The 17,303-nt window shown below is 41.3% G+C and overlaps 1 protein-coding gene across 1 annotated transcript in view; it reads left to right on the top strand.

Moving 5' to 3' along the window:
* Positions 1 to 16,267: 16,267 nt before the first annotated feature.
* The window catches only part of LOC309686460 (uncharacterized protein), a gene marked incomplete at its 3' end in the record, with an annotated part of 90,531 nt that continues 89,495 nt past the window's right edge, over positions 16,268 to 17,303 (top strand). Inside the window, exon 1 of the mRNA XM_082499160.1 lies at positions 16,268 to 16,460. Coding sequence (XP_082355286.1) covers positions 16,355 to 16,460 — 106 coding nt within the window. The 5' untranslated portion in view covers positions 16,268 to 16,354. The remainder of the gene's footprint in view (positions 16,461 to 17,303) is intronic.

Here is a 17,303-nt window from a genome sequence, read left to right as displayed (position 1 = left end):
GGAAATAGATTACTGATATCTGTGGATATCAGAAAGTACCTACAGAGGAGCTAAGGATAAAAATATTGCTAACTGCTCCTATAGCTAACTACTAGTTCCTTAAGTAATCAAAAGCATCCGTGAATTCTCACACCTTTTTGACACATTTAAATAACATCCAAATTTGTTTTTATCCTCTGAACAATGAAATACAGAGGTTTTCCCAAAGCCATTCAGTTTCTTAAATCCCTGAACTATAAACCAATCTGTGCTCCCTGTGTGACTCCAAAATCACACTGCTTGGAGTGAGAGGGGTTGAGAAAAGAAGTTGTGCTATAAAAGACACCAGGAAAGGTTTAGAGAGAAAAATAAATACAGAATAAAAAAAGTGAAAATGAGTTGTAGTACCACTCACAAATAGCAAAATGTTTAAGAATAAGAAAAGAATTCTGAAAAATGTCAGTTGCAAACAGTGCCAGCGATATCCACCCAGGAAAAAAGACAGACACTTGGCTTTAGTTTTGCAGAAGTAAGAAATGGAATCTTGGTGCTTACTTGGCGAGTGGCAAAAATCCTATTCACGCTGATAGGGTCGACATTTTGCTCGTTGTCTTTCTGATGCAAGCCTGATAGAAAAACCAACCAACGCACATTGCACCCAGTAGGAGATTTGCCACTGACTTCCCTGGCAGCAGTGCTGGACCTTTTGCCTTTGGGCCGTGAGGCTGAAATCAATGAGATTTCTGCTTCAAATTAGGTCATGTATTCCAAACCCAGTCCTGCAGCGGATTTTCTCTTTCATAGCCTTTTTTTTTGTTGTTGTTCTTGTTGTGACTACATCAGGGTCAGATCCATAATCTGGCACAGAAGTGGAACAATCAGTTTTCAGTGTACACATTAAGGTGTGCATGGATGCTATGTTGTGTTACAGATTCGATCAATCTGAGCTCAATTCGGTTGTGACGTAATTTCCTTTGGTCTCAGTGAAACAAAAGTAGAGATAAATCTATCCCGCTTTTTTCTATATCAGTTCAAAAATATGATTTTCAAAATTAAAAAAAAAATTATTTGATGCTGTTTTTCAAATTTTCTTTGAAAAGGTTTAACAAATGCATATTAGTAATCTGTAACCAAAATTGGTGTTAACAAAGTTGAACGTCTTGTTTGCTGTCTTAAGTATTGAAATAAAAATGCTGGAAGCTAGTGACCATCTTGTAATAATGTGTAATTTATCTGAGCATATCAGCCTTGTTTAGAAGTGAAATCTGCGATGTAATAGAACTCCTTTTCAAAGGAAAATATAGCCTAAAGGCTATACATTACACTTGATTTCAAAAGCCCTAGGAGAACTTCTTATTGAGATTCTTACAAATTATGCTCATGTTTTCAGACTGCATCAATGGAAAAGTACTAAAAGGTTGGAAGGTAAGACAAATGTCAGCATTTCTAATTGTTATTCTTCTCTGTGTATGTGTATGTGTGCACACAGACTCTGTGATGTTCAACGGCATATTTTTGCATAATGTAAATTCTATATATATTCCTTTGTGTAGTTGCAAATTGAGCATCCTTTATAGAAATAGGTAGCATTCTAGTATTTCTGCTTTACTTTCAGTGCAATAATTGTCATTGCAATGTTATTTGAAGATACATAGTATGCATTATCAAGTACTTAAGTGGTGTATACTTTGGCATTGTATGTTAAGAAGATAATATTTAGTTCAATATAATTATGGGGAAAAAAACCATCCCAGGCAACAGTAAAGATCTAACTTGCAAATGAAGACCCACTGGGAAAAGATGGACTAGATTTGGGGTTTTACACAAAACTTTTTAAAAATTGCTTATTGCATTTATTTAGTTTGATTAGTTTATTTATTTTGATTAAATAGTCAGTGCTAGTAGATTGTTCTCCATTAGCAACTGTAATTTTCATTTTTCTCTCTCTACTCAACCCATTTTGCTCTGTGTTTGTCCTGTGTTTTCTACTGCCTGTATAAGACCGCTCTCACTTTTATTTTACAAGCAGTGGGAGAACAGATTAAATTATCTCTGTAAGGATATGTCATCTCTGAGCGCTGGAGCCTGCTACAGCTCTCCTTGAGTTGATGTGGATTTGAATAGATAAAGACGTACAGTGCAGCATTTTACCAGCATACTTACTGGCACAAAAGCCATTTGCACAGCACTGCTGTACCGCTTCCAGCCCTGATCCAGCCTCCTGCGCTGCTAGGCTGGGTCTCACATTCCTCACTGCTGCTGGCTAGTGTATATGAAGCCAGCTCAGCTCAGCTGTAGCTCATCTACCTACACAGAATATATGTAAAAAGTAGGAAGCTACCAAAACCATGTAGAGTCTTGTTTTCTGTCGAACGAAGCCATCTCCAATATATACGTTCCGTATTCTACAGCAAAATTATCTTTGCAGAAGAACATCTGCACTGACTTCACTGTGCAGTATAATATATTTAAAAACACATTCATGACGTATAGGCCTTACATAAACCTATAAACACTTTAAATCAGAGAGATTGCCCTAAATCTATTCATAAAAAGATTCACTGTCTCTACCAGGGTATCACAGAAGAGGTTTCTCTTTGCTGAAATACGTGCTTTGGCTTGAAGAAATGGCAAAGAGTGGAGTTAGCTGGGTCAAGGCTCGCTGGAACTGCCTTGTCAACAGAAAGAATAACGTATAGCCTTATTCAAGCCAAGGTTGGTTACCCATTTCAGGGATATTCCAAAAGAGCTGAGTGAGTTGTTGTTTGGATGGATGTGTCTGTACTTGTTGAGCTACGCAAATGTTCTTGACATGGTGCGCACTGAGGAGTTTGGATGCAGACCTCACAACTTACAGGTGAGGGTTTCTTGAATGCCTGAGAGGGAAAAGACCTTCCCTGGGATCTCAGACAAAACGCATTCAGTATTAAGCCAATGCAAAACATGTATTTGTGAAGTAAGGGAAGTGACCCAGGCCATGCTTAGACTGTGGAAAGGGAACTGTATTCTCATGCAAAAGGCAATACCAATTACTAGGCAAAAGGCATGCAAAGCTCCACTTAACACACTTTAACAGTGTGTTAAGCTATATATAGTGTGGAAAACTGTACAAGAGAAGATAAAGGCTAGCGTAAGCAACAGCATAGAGGTATTGATGTGGATAACATCACTGCGCGGGAATCTTAAAGGTTTGCTTGACGCATATCACGAATGAATAGGATGGCAAAATCCCTACCTCTGGGCCATAATCTCCAGGAAGAATGGCTAATATTGAAATTTGTGTTTGGACTAACCACCTGAAGGCAAAAGGTGCACGTCAGCTTTGCAACCAAATAGTTACGTGAGAAGCACTGTGTGAAAGTCGCCGCAGTTCCACTTTGCAATGCATGTGTGCGCTCCAGTGGAATAAAAGGGTACATGATTTCTGAGAAGGAGGAACAGTAGAGGGGAATTTATAAATTATTAATTTTATCTAGGTTCTTTCACCTGCCGCCCGAGAAAGTTACTGCAGGCACCCCAAGTGCATGCAAAGTAGAGAAAGACTTTGGGAATTGAAAGGGCTGATAACAGTCTGCAGTTGTGAGGTACTGTGACAATACAACAAATGTGCACTCCTGGGTGTCTTTTGCATATTCCACATAAATGTATATCTTGCAAGGACACCACTTTATATAGGTCCTGACTGTGCATGGATATGGCAGAATGCAGCAGCAGAATATATTCGTGCCATGCAACTGAAAAGACGAAGCGTTCATTTACTCGGCTAAGATGGGTTTTTGTTCCTTCAGTAGTGATCTCCAAGGATAACAGTTTTTGCAACGGCGTTTGGGCATTCTGTCAATGGACATGAGAGGATGAGGGAAAACCTTCTTTTTCTTAGAGAAAGCTGTAGGGATTGCTATTTCCCCTGCTGGAACCTGTACAGTTAATGACTGGTTGGGTCTAAGACAAGTGCAGTAAAAAAGCCTCATGTGCCCAAGGGAAATTTATGGGGAAATGTGTTAATGTAGTAATGAGATTCATCTGTAGTTGACATATCAAAGATAAATGTCAACTTATCTATTTGTTAATGGATCTATTAAAAGCTTTGTTTATACTTTCTGTCTATTTTTTTTTTTTTCTCAGGCACTTACACACAGATGGATTGTGCAAACAAATACTTCATTAAATGTAGGACTCGGAGCCAAGTGAACACTTTTGAGTCCAGAATCATGTCAATTAACCCAATTTAATTGCTTTCTTGATCCAGCCCCCCTTTTTTAACATTTCTTTTTAGATTTTTGAATAAGACCAGAAGGGTACTGAGAAATTCTATATGACTGAATGACTCTATACATCCTATTTTATTTATAAAAATACAATCTGAGCTCTCAAAATGGCACACTACTGTGCAACATAAAACCAACACAAACACCAAAATCCAAAAAGCTTAGTTAAAATGAGTCACTGAGGCAAAATTGGCAGAAACAGCCTAAGATTCCCAAGCTCTAGTGAGATGGTGAGGGGAGAAGAATCCTATATAAATATGACAACCATTTTGTTTAAAATTATTTCTAAAATACATTTTTCCTACCGCTGAAAAGCTACTTTTTCAGTATCAGTAGTTCAAAGAAATTTGGCTTTGAGTTCAACTAATGATTCATTTTATGTCTAGTTGCAACATACACACCTAAGTTTGCCACTTGGACACAAAAAATGTTTTAATTGTAGAGAGTTCTAGAGTGTATAATAAAAAACTGAGTTTTATCTACAGCCAGTTGTATAACACTGAAAGGACTATTTTGTAACTAAATATAACATGTGCAGTGCAAATTATTAGCTTGATTTTGGGGGGAAACAAAAATTTACTTCCTTAGACCAGGAACCAAATCTTCTAAAAACTGAGAGCGACTGGATATTTTGTTATCTCTTAATGACTCAGGATAATAGTATGAGTTTTCAATTTGCTCTTGTATTATCTTTTCAATGAAGGAAAGACCAAATGGTTTAAAAAGATGCATTTAATCCTAGATTTTTGAAAGCTGTGTCACTAGCATGTGGTGGAATGTAGGACTTCTGAATGAAATTCTGTACAATGATTTCAAAAGTTACAAGCTGGTAAACTGTTATATGTCAAAACCTAAAATTGTAATATTTTCTCTTCTAATATCTCACTGGTATACATCTCATCACCTTTGGCAGGTATATGTGATATTTCTAAGTAATTAGATGAAGGACTTTTGCTATGCATGTTTTCTGGGATGGGGTAGAGGATTGATCATGTGATGCCATATGCCTTTGCAAATGGATAACTGATCTTTTTTCTCCCCAGGGTGAAAAAAAGAAGTCACACTTTAAACAATAGTTAGTGAATAGCAGCTACTGAACCTATGAAAATGTTAGGACTACAAGCATTTTTATCCGTCCTCTCAGTTTTTCAAGTGGTCCCAAATAACAAAGAGGATTTTTAAGAGCAAAAACTTAAATGTGAAGTTGTTTATACGTCAACACAGTGATTTTTTTTTTATTTCAGCTTCTCAGACCCTCAACAGTTTCCTGTATATCCACGTCATTTGAGCAATTCCAATATCTGTGAAAATTCAGAATTTGCCATTAAGCAAACAGAAATCTCCTCTGTTGGAAAAAAACATGTGATTGAGCACGTCTTCAATGTATCTCTCCAAAGAAACATTTAATTGTTCAGTCCTGCTGAACAACGTTAAAATAATAACCTAAAGAAACATAAACTCTCATTCGTTTTTCTCATTATAGTCCGTGAAGTGAATGGGACTGTATGCGTGCTTAAGCATATACTCTAGAGCTTTCTTTATAGGTTGTAGGTCAAAATGGCAGGGGGATAATATTTAATCAAGGAAGCAAGTTTTAGTTCAAACTTCCACTGCACTGTTATGTCTAATAGTGAAGGAAATTATTTAAAAACTGCTGGCACTATGTCTGTAGTCAGCATGATTTCAAAACCGCAGAATAGTCTATTAAATTTTTCTGGTATGTGAGACTTGGAACATGAAAAGTTAAGGGACTGTTCCCACAAATCCCTTGCTTGCAGGAATAAGTACTTACAGGGCTGAGCTGAAAATCCTGAAGTTCTTTCTGAGTTTTCACTGGAAGCCAGGCTAAACCAGGGACTTAGCGTGCAGGCACCCAGCCTGGCACCCGGCTCGTACCTAAGCTCAGTCAGGATCCAGATGCCGTCAGTATCTCTGCTTAAACCCCCCTGAGAAAAACAATCTAGCAGGAACTATTAGGAGCACGCGTAGCGAGCCACAACGCGGTGGCTGCCCCACAAACGTAACATGGGCCGCTATTTTAAATTTAATTACAAATGAAAATGTGGCTGGAAAAAGGAAATCTCCCTTTGAGTTGATAGCCTAGCGGTTGGAACACTTATTTAGAAAGTGACAAATTCTAGTTCAAATCCCTTTTCTGCCATTTCAGAATTAAATCTATATCCCTTTTAGGAGCGGACATTAGCCATTGGCCCTATAGACTCTTCCAAGGAAGGAGCGTGCTTTCAGTCTTCCAGCTGATTGTGGGTCATAATTATTATAAAATATATACATTCTTGTATTGCCATATTTGTGTCACAGAAGAAATGACAGACAGCATCACTTCATTAGGAAGACCTGTGGGAATTTTTACTTCTACCCCCTGGAGTATTTCTGCATTTTACCTTTAGCAGTCTCTACATAGCTTTGTGAACTGCCAGTTTTCTAAGTCTCTATAGAGTTTCCTTTGAATCCACCTCTGAGGCAAGTCTTCCCATAGACACACAGCACAACATTACTGATTCTCTTTTGGGAGTGGAACATTTATAATTTAGACATTGTATTTCCTAATTTTAGGTGAATGTGCTATGTGTTAGATATATGCTTTGTATTAGGTTTCATCTTTCGACTTTATTGAGGCAAGTTTCCCATTGACAGACACAGGAATAGAAATTAAATAAGGTAAGCTGAGCTTTGATCCAAACTGAGTTTCTCTTCCTTTGATATTTGGATATAGAAAATATTAACGGGCTCCAAAGCATGGGAACACTACCTAATATTTCATGTGCCTTGGGTTTATCATATTCTTACCAGGCTCTTTACAGTTATTGTACCTAAATTTGCAACCCCATGTGAGTTAGAAAGTATAATTATAGTATACATGGTAGAAAAGTTCTATTCTCTGAAACATCATTAAATTTATTTAACCAGTGTTTGTAGATCGTTTTGGTGAACTTCCATCTTATCAGAATATATAACACTTCAAGATATGCATTATTCACCACCTGCATATGCTCAATCCTGCGGTTCACACAGGAAGGTTTGCTAAAATCAGTATTATCATTTAAGATGAAAATTTTACAGAATCAGACCAGTATTTTTGAGACTTTCATCTAACGGTGACCTAAACTCAGTATTACATTATCCAAAACATTTTTGAAAATTCTGGGTAAAGTCCCATGCCCTTTGAAGCTAATTGACTTTATCAGGTGCAGAGGTTCACGTATTTTTTTCTATTGCAAATTAGGTAGTTGTAGAGAAAAATATGATACTTTTTAGAAAATGTTTCCTTCTGTATGAATAAATACTTGATGTTTCTGGTTAAGTATGAGTGGAAGGACTGACTGTAGTGCCAGATGCACCTAAGTCTAAGAGGGTATTGCATTGCCCTATTGAACTGCTGCGGCTTTTAATATTCAGGCTTTTTGTCTCTGGTCTCTCGCAGCAGTGTTGTGCAGAGTGCTTCTAGAAGTGAAGAGGGACTCTAGGTATGTAGACTTGAATTATCAATATTTATTTGGGGGGGTTTTGTGTGTGTGTGTGCAGCTGTGCTCAAATTTGTGTTGAGTTTGAGATCTGAAAAACAAATTATAGTATTCAGAAATAAAGCCTAACGTATGGGCTTTGCATCTTTGGTTTTGGCAAACTTAGCTTTTTATTCCTGGGCTGTGTTTTGAAGACTGGAGTGACCTAGAATTATCTTTTCTGCCATTAAACCAGACTCATGCCATAGGTGTCCCATAGGATAAAAATGCCATGTTAATAACAACTGTCTTATAATTTTTAACTCTTTGATTATTGATAGGAATCATTGTTTGGTTTATATTAGCATGGGCTGATAAATGAGTAAACCAGAGATGAACTACTTTGTTTAAGGAACAAGTAAGTTATACATGATGTATATAACTGTATTTACACAGAGAATGCCTCTGAGAGCATAGGGTTATGAAATCCTGAAAGACCCAATATATTTGTGCTGAAAAATATGAGATGGAAATAGAAATAGGAGAGGCAGATCTGGAGCAGCTATATGTGTGCAGTACCTTTTACTTTTACTATAGCTAGACAGAAAAAAAATAGAAAGACACGCATCATTATTATCAACTCTATTTGTGGGTTGTCAGTTTTTAAAAGTTAGGTGGTTCCATGGCGTGTATCTGATACATGTCACACATTTCCATATCCCTTACCGCTGCGGATATTAAAGCTCAGTGTGAAAAAATGTATTGGGAACTCAAGGGGTGTCAAACATTAAATTGTATTTTTATCTCTAGTCTAAAAGAAAGACAGAGGTTGGTTGTGACAAGCTGAAGCAACCCTGGAGAGGAACGCTGCTCTCCTGTGGTCAGCAACATGGCACTGGCTTCTGGGAGCCGTGTGTTATACAGCTCAGCTCTGCACTGGGTAAAATAGAAGCTGCTTCTTGTCTCCTGTCCCTGTTTCCTTCACAGGACCCAAATGTTGCTTTATTTTTCTCTGTTCACCCAGTACTGTGGAAATGTTTATTTTGACCAAGACTGAAAGATCACACAGGTGAGGCCAAAATGCATCCGTCAGAACTGTGCCTAGTGGTAGAGCCCCCACTGCTGCCGATGCAACGGCGAAGAAGTGCTGATGACAACCCCATCTTGCATTTAACACAGTTCTGGTCTCTGCCAGCTCTGAGATGTGCCAATCAACTAGACAGCACATGACCTGACATGCATCATAATTGTGAACATTACCAGCACCTGCTTCTCGCTGCAGGATGAGATTATTTTTCTGGTGTGTGTATGAAAAGAAAAGTTTTCATGGGGAAAAGGGACCTCCCACTGATAGTCTAAAGGTCACCCTTCCACCATTGAACCCTTCCCTCCGCAGGCCAAAAGAGCAAAATTGCACAAATTCTATTATTCAGGGCAAACAAGTTTCAAAGAGGTTAAGTAGCGTGTGCCATTGTATTGTGAGAGTTCTCTTCGGAGCACATCAAAGAAGGAGGAAGCAGTGGGACAGAGGTCTCATGCAGTAATATCGCCATAACCTAGGAACCCATCAGCATGTTCTGCTAGATGGTCAGGTCACCAGTGTCAACATCCTGGAATTCAGCTACTGAATGTGACAGGTCCATCCCCTCAGCTCTGAATGATCCCTGAATGCTGCATGGGTCCTAAATTAAAAGGAACAGAGAATAAACCCTGAGCAGAAATGGTTCCGTTACGGGCCACTGAAAGCACTAAAGAAACTTGAGGAAGGATGAAGGCAACTGGAAATTTGAAGAAATGTTGTTATATGGTGACTAGTGGGGAACAAGCCAAAGGAAAAAGAACTAATGTTAGTGATCAAGGATCTCCCGCACGCCTACTTCAAAAGGAATTTCCTTCTTTTGGTTCCATACTCTTCATTGATGTTACATAGAAGCACAAGGAATGTTTTCTTAAAGTTATATTAGAGTGGTTGTTAGATACCTATTTATACTTACTTTAAATATTAATGTAGCAGTTCTTTCAATAATTAGGTGGTTATGGATGTAGAGGGAAACACAGAGCAAATTATGTCATTTCGAGATGTGTTTAAAAACTGGAAGTCTGTCTTACTCCATGTGGCTTCACGCTAGCGCATTCCCTTTACCAAAACCACCTAAAGCAACAGCTTTTGACTACAAGCCAGGGAAAAGTCATATAATGTAGTTGTAGTGGATTTAACGGGTGATTAGACCTCCATAACTGCACAAGTTTAGTTACATTAACATGCTACTCAGTAAGGATGTGGCATGGCCCGTGTTTGATGGGCTGTTACCCGCTGCAGTTCGGACCCGATCCCAGATGCCATATTCCAGCATAAATCCAGTGGAACAGAGAGTGAAACCCTGAATTATAGTCACAGAAACAAAGAACAAACAAACCATTCGCGGTCGCTATTACCATAATACCTGCGTGAGGTTTTCTGCAAGCTCCTGTGACCCACCGTATGCCGGAGGGATGCTACAGATGTTGCGGCTGTTGGCAGGGAGATGCACAGTCAGGAGAGGTGATGTTTCGTTCAGTACATTCCTTCTGCAGCCCCTGGCAATAGGTTTTCTGCAGTTTCCTACAGAGCTGCAAATAGGAACGAAGGCTGTGTCTGACTCACTGAACCTTTAAGAAGGTGACAGGTGAAAAAGAGCTTTTTTTTTTTTTTATATTTTTTTATTTCAGGGTGGGTTCCCACTACAGGGCAATGGCTTAATGGCTTTGTTCTATTTAGGATATGAAACATACATTTCTGCTCACATCTGTAATGACTAAATTCTTAGTCCGGATTCCATCATCAGTTCTATTAAGTTAAACTGACTTCAATTTATATTACTACTACTATTTTAAAGTAAAGCACAGCAAGTATGCTTCTGACACAGTGACAGGGAAACATATTTATAACGGGGACCAAGTAGAGCACAGAGAAAGACTGATAACCAACACAAGAAATGAAGTAGGAGTTGCAGATCACACAAAATATGTGTCAAAAAGGAAGAAATGGGAATTTTCTCTCAAAGCGCTAAATTTGTTTGCTAAGGAATTCAGAAAATGCAGGGAAAATATGTTTTATTTTGGAAAGAATTAGAAAGGAAGATCTCTTTAAACTTTCTTATCACAGCTATTTCTTTCTTAAATCCTGTGATGGGAGTAATTATAAGCTGAATTTAGCTTTTTATGACCGACCTCCTAATTCTTCTCTCCAAGATCCCTGGGCACACTTTTGCTCTGTATTTACCTAAAATCCCATTCCTCAGAGTATCCAGTGCAGAAGCTCCAGTAAATGCCTGAGACCAGTGTGCCCTCTTGGGATCCTCTCTCTTGCACATCCTAAAGATTATCTGTCTTTTGATGCAGCGTTTGAGCACTATCTCCCTTTCATTAGCTAATATAAGGGACCACAAGGCACCCCTGCAATAACTCCGTAGCTCTGAAAGCAAAAATTTCCTTTACATAAGTTTTGTATTTCAGTCACCAAAACTTGCCTGACCTGAAAGAGCAGTAAATATTCAAGGGGGGGGGGGGTTATACTTTTTTTTTTTTTATTTTATTTTTACAAGCATTATTTCATTCAGAAAGCTCCCAGTTTATTTGTGAGCTACTAAACGGTAGTGCCTGGAAATACATGCTTATATCTCTCAAAATGTTTGGTCGCTGGGTTAGTGATATACCTGTACATGCAATTTCCTCAGCCTGCTCTCAGTAACAGTGAAATATTGAAATATCTTGAGCTTCAGTGCTGGGATAGATGAACCTGAGATTACAAATCTTGTAGTTTCTCAGCATATTGGATGAAAAGACAAAAATGTGCAGACAACTGTCCCACAATATCTCAGAGACAGGACTGTGATTCAGGTAGCTCCCTCTGATCAGATTTGAGTAAAATTTTGAGTAAAATGGACTTTTGGCAGCACATTCAACATGTAATAGGATCATTTCAAATTAGAGCTTCCAGAATAGTAACTGGAACGCTCCAAGGTCAAAGCTGGATCCTGTGGGCTTTCTGCATCTCCATACTTATCCCCACTTTGCATGAAATGGGAATTCTGCCTAACTGGGCATGTCCCCAGCACCCCGACTCTTTGGGCAGACCCTCAATCGCTTTTTACAGTCAACTGGATCAAACCCGGTGGGGCATGACAAGGGCGCAGTTTGTGAATTGCGTCTTCTGTCCTACCCATTGGAAATGCATCCCTTCACTTCCACTTGCTGGAAAACCAGTTTTCTGAGGTTAGGCATAATAACTGAAGGAACAGAGGTGCTTTGAAAGAAACGCAGGCAAGGGCATAGAGAACAGAAATGTCGCTTTCCAGCATGACGTTGTTTCACAGTTACCTACTCTTTTTCCCTAGTTTCTAGGAGCAGGAGAAACAATATAACACTTAACAGAAAGTTTCTGGAAAGTCAAGTATACATTGAATTTTGAGAATATGTAACCTGAAAATTAAACTTTGTAGATACAATAAGTCACTATTTCTGCTTTATTCAACATAAAATCATAGCGGCTGTATTTTTTTTTTTATTTGGTCAAACTTGCAGTACTAAGATCTGACTCTGTTGCACATTCCTTTTTACGATGAATATCTAGTCCTCTAAACCTACCCCCAACTCCGTGAAACACTTCTGGGCACAGGAAGCAAAGAATATGACTTTTTTTATGGTTGGCCTTGAAGTTTTCCTCAAAGCGCCTCGGCCAGCAGTCCTTCTCATGGTTTTGAGCTGGTGGGCATCTCCGCTGCCCACCGAGCAGATGCGGTACCTTTGCCGAACTTGGTGCCGGCGTGTGCGCAGCTGCTTCCGGCACATGAAAAAAAGGAGACTCGGAAAGATTATACCGAGGATTACAAAGTTGGGGTGGAGGTGGGCGCTGCTATTGTCAAGGCAAGAGCCGCCACAGCCTAACTCCTGCCTTGTGCCTTGTCTTGTAGCTGGTACCAAAGCCACCCCGTTGTTTTTCCGATTGCTCCAGCGCCGGGAAGCATAAGAGGAGAGTACACAGGCCGACCCGAAGCAATGCGTGAGTATAGCTGAGGTTGCTGCGAAAGAGCACGCTGGGGTACAGGTGCCAGTTTAGCTGCTTCATCACAGCTTTGCACCTGCACAAAGCAGAAGGGGGCAGCTGTGGGAAGGTAAGTTAGCCCAGAGAAAAAGATGCTTGTGGCGTTTGTCTGGTTTGTATAAAACCACTTGCGTATTTACATGATGCGTCATGATCTGGGGGCGTCTTCTGGAGGGGCACAGATACCCATGTGAATTGGTGCTCTGCGAGGAATCAGTGTCATTTTGTGAACTACTTCTCTACTCCATCTAGCTTTCCTCTCTTTGGCCGGGCTGGGAGAAGGTAGATACCTTCAGTGCCAAAAGACACTAAGAGAAAATTCTTGTCAACGGTAAATTACAAGGATGTTGTCAGCGAGTTTTGGGCTGGAAGGTGAGAAGGGCCAGACTGCCTTGGGGCTTCTAGATTAGAGCTGGATTGCCACCACGGACTGAGCTGAAGCCTTACAGATTTGAGGTCGTGTCCTCAGATGGACTGACAAGGCAGAAGGTACTGTGTATTCCCTTCTCCAAAGGAAGCAAGTATAATCACCTCAGCACTGAGAAACAATACTATTGGAAAATCTTCCATATTATTCTTAGGTAAACCAGCAGATGCCTAAGCAAAAAAGCAAGTATGGCAATGCTCCTATTTGTGAAGGTCTGAATAAGTCAGTTTATTATAAGCAAAATTTAGAACACGTATTCATATCACCAATCTGTTTAGTGCATCTACGCAAAGAACACGTTAAACAGACAGATATGACATCCAAATACTCCTTTGCAGTGGAAAACCAGCCCCAAGTTAATACATGAAAACAGTTGTACATCTTCAACATTAAATGAGCAGGAAACATAAACAAGAATAAACAAAAGTTAGCTTGCAACTTATGTTGCTACACTAAGGGAATGACAGTATGATACATAGAGGGAACATATAACATTTCAGTATTATCATTTTATGATATCTGTACCTTTTCTTTTCAGCAGAGGCTGCTAATATTCTCTACTACACCTTTTGTTACTTATCATGAATAAGTGCGATGGTCCTTTAAATCACAGGTACTACACTGTACGAAAATATTTAAGAAGACTCTCATGTCTTTCATTCCTTAGAAAAAAAGGGAAAATTATTAAATCTTGATCATGGAAAAATCAATCTTTCAAGAAGGAGTTGTGAATATATTTTTTCAGCCGTGGAAGTTTCCACAAAAAAACCTGTGTGCACAAAGACAAATTTAAGTATGTAAGGTTGGTATAAGTCTGTCTTGCTTTTTTCCTATTTATTAAACCTGTTCTGGAATATTAATTCTATATACAACTATTGTGGACTTTTCCTTCTCCTCACTAATTCCTTTTTCTTAATATGCTCTATATTTTTGTATCATTTAAAAATATTGCTCGCTACAAAACTTTTTTATAGCCTGTTCTTAATTTGCATTCCAACTAATTGCTGTAGGAGTTTCATATTCCTTGCAAAAGGACATATATCTCCAGATGTATTTCCTTTTGTTTTTCTTTCTTCCTCCTCCCCTGTGTAAATACCATTACACAAGTATGTTTAACAAAAGACTATTCACTATAAAAAACATCCTCATGTAGAACAGCAGTGACATGATACACCGCACACCCACTTGTGTAGTCTTTATCAATAACAACAGAAACAGGACCAAGTGATAGAAATATATGTGATTTAAATCAGTCGTTTTGGGAGTGTATTTATTCAAGATCCTTCAAGCGGAGATGAATAGCGGGTTTCTAAATGCGATAGGATGATGGTAAGCAAATGAGTCATTATTTGTATTATAGTGCAATAGAGTTGGGCAAGAACAACAGTACAAGAGGGAATAGGCGGTCATATCTAACTGTTTATTCTATTACATTCATCACCACGGGGTGCATCTGTACATGTCAGGTCAAGGTCAGTGATCCTTGTTCACATGAATCATTCTCAGTGCTAATGAAAACCACCCCTGATGCAGCGCGTTCAAACACCAACAGCTTCAGCAGATGACAACAACGGACCGACTCACTTCTGTCAGCCAGAATTCACAGGTGAGGCAGAACCTCTGGGGGGAATTCAGGGCTTAGGATGGATAGTGAATTACCAGAGGCTGTTGGAGGAAATCAGCATTGGAAAAAAGGTGGATAATTTTTAACTAGAGGACAAAACAGTGCTGTCGCGTTGTAGGCAATGGCTCCTTTACACCTCAGCTGTTTGAGTTTCAAAGGCAAAGAAAGTCTTTCAAAACAAAAAAAAACAAAACCAAACCACAATAAAAACCAGCAACTTGGTTCTGAGTCAGTTTCCAAAGAATAAGTTTTAAAGTTATGATAACAATGAATCCTAATTATCTTTCTCCACAAGCTTCTTGAAGTCAAGGAAACAGAGACGGAGTACAGTGGCACAGGAAGGAAGGTTTATTTTCCTTTTTTCCTTTTATTTTTTACTAATTTTTCCCAAAAGAAGGATCACTGCAAATTCTGCATACATTTTCTCTGCATTTCAAAGTATCCAGATAGAAAGAAGAATACGTTTGGTGGAAGTGCTGATGGCATATATATATGTCTATGAAAAATTAAAAATCAACTGTGGAATACCTTTTCAGGGCTGTTGCCGTGACTGCTATAATTTGACATACAGGTGGATTTATTATCAAGCTTACAAACAAAAGTTATGTGTGCTATTTGTACTTAGGAAACATGGTCTGCCAAAGCCTCAGGACTCCAACTGCATTTCAAACTACTTTTTCTTGGCTGAAAATCGCTAATGTTCCATCTCCCCGTGCCTGTAACTTTTTAATCACTAAATCTCATTTTAAGAAGCGAACGATTTTCAGAGAATCTTACGCTTTTTACATTGCAATGATCCTTTTACAGAAATTTTGGAGGCCCCAAGGGGAGGAATGTGACAGCGGGGGAGGGCGGGGGGGGAGTCCCCGGGGCTCTGGCGAGGAAGAGGATGCTCAGCGGAGGTGAGGGAGGGAGGCTGCTGTCTCACCACACATGGGCTTGTGGGAGGTGGGAATCTCAGGTTGAGTTACTCATCGTTATGGAGTCAGGAGTGTGCAGAACCAATGATTTTGATGGCAGGAGGTAACGTACACATGGCTTTTTTTTTTTTTTTTTTTTTTTTTCCAGTGAAGGTGCTGTAGGAGGAGGTTTATGCTGGGGACTGTCATTTCCCAAGTGTGGAAGCTTTCTGGTCCCGGGAGCCCACCACCACCACCACCTCCTCCTCCGATGTTCTCCCTCCCCTCGGTACAGACAGGGGGCTGCCTCCGCTCTACCCCCTCCGCAGACGGCGGCGGCGCACCGACCCGTTCCCCCCCTCCCACCCCGGGGCGCTCCATCACCGGGGCGGGGGTGCGGGGGGCGGCGCTGCCCGGGGCTCCGCGCTGCCCACCCGCCCGCCCCCGCTGATTGACACCGGGCCGGGCGGAGGCGGGACCGCCGGCACCGCGCTGCTCCCGCCCGCCGCCGCCGCCGCCGGGCAGCGGGTCCCGCGCTCGCTCCCTGGCCGCCCCCGCGCTCTCCCCGCCGGGCTTCTGCGCGGCGCTGCGCGGGGCCGCCCCCGCCGGCGGCATGGCCGGCGCGCTGGGCAGGGGGGCGGCGTGCTGGCGGATGCGGAGCGCGGCGGCGGGCGGCAGGAAGGAGAAGGCGGCGGGCGGTAAGCCCCAGCCCCGGCACGGTAAGGGGGCGGCCGCGGCGGGGCTGGGATGGGGTGGGATGGGGATGCCCCGATGTCCGTGCGGGGCACCCCCGCGGCCAACTTGTCTGGGACTTGCGTTAGCCGCTCGGCTCCTGTGGGGCAGGGGGATCTTCTGCTCCTTAAGCCCCTTTCGGCGGGTGCGATGGCAGCGGAGCTCCCCGCGCCCAAACTCCGCCGAGCTGCGCCTCCGCTCCTTTGATTTACCGGGTCCCCGGGCGAGGGGAGAGGGAGGGTGTTCGCCTGCGTTTTGGCATCTCGCTTTGGTAGCGGCTTCTTCAAGTGTTGCGGAAAGCGTTCGCAGCCTGGCAAACGCCGGTGGAGCTGGGAAGAGTCCTCGAAATCTTTTTTGGCTTGCATCTGTCCGGTCTTAATGCCCGGGAAGCACTGTTAGAAATACTTGCCCTGTGTGCTCTCATCCCCCCCCCCCCCCCCCCCCCCCCTTACTTATTCGGGGAGATAGATGCTCTTTTCCGAGGCTAAGCAGCAGGAAAACAGTTCTCCCCAAAACAGATCCTGACTTTGAAAAACATGGAAGGGAACGGTGTCGCACGAACTACTGAAAACAAGTGTTCAGGTTCGTGACCCGTTGTGTGCTGAACGGTGGATGCGGTTACCCAGCGCCAAATCTGTCGTGGACGGTTTCCCCGCTGCACCCTCGGCTGTCACCGTTGTCTGCTTTGATGAACAAACCCAGTTGCTTGTGGAGATACTCTCGCAGGGTCTGGAAATCTCCTTAGAATTTGTTCTAGCTGTGCGTTCTCCATGTCTTTCAAACCCGCTGTTTGGCTAAGTGGGTTTGCAGAAGTCTCTGACCGAACCCCT

Source organism: Vanellus vanellus, assembly GCF_965231255.1.
Source record: "Vanellus vanellus genome assembly, chromosome: 2".
NCBI classification, from domain to species: domain Eukaryota; kingdom Metazoa; phylum Chordata; class Aves; order Charadriiformes; family Charadriidae; genus Vanellus; species Vanellus vanellus.
Note: the sequence above shows the minus strand (reverse complement) of the source record. Positions and strands in the feature narration are given on the sequence as shown.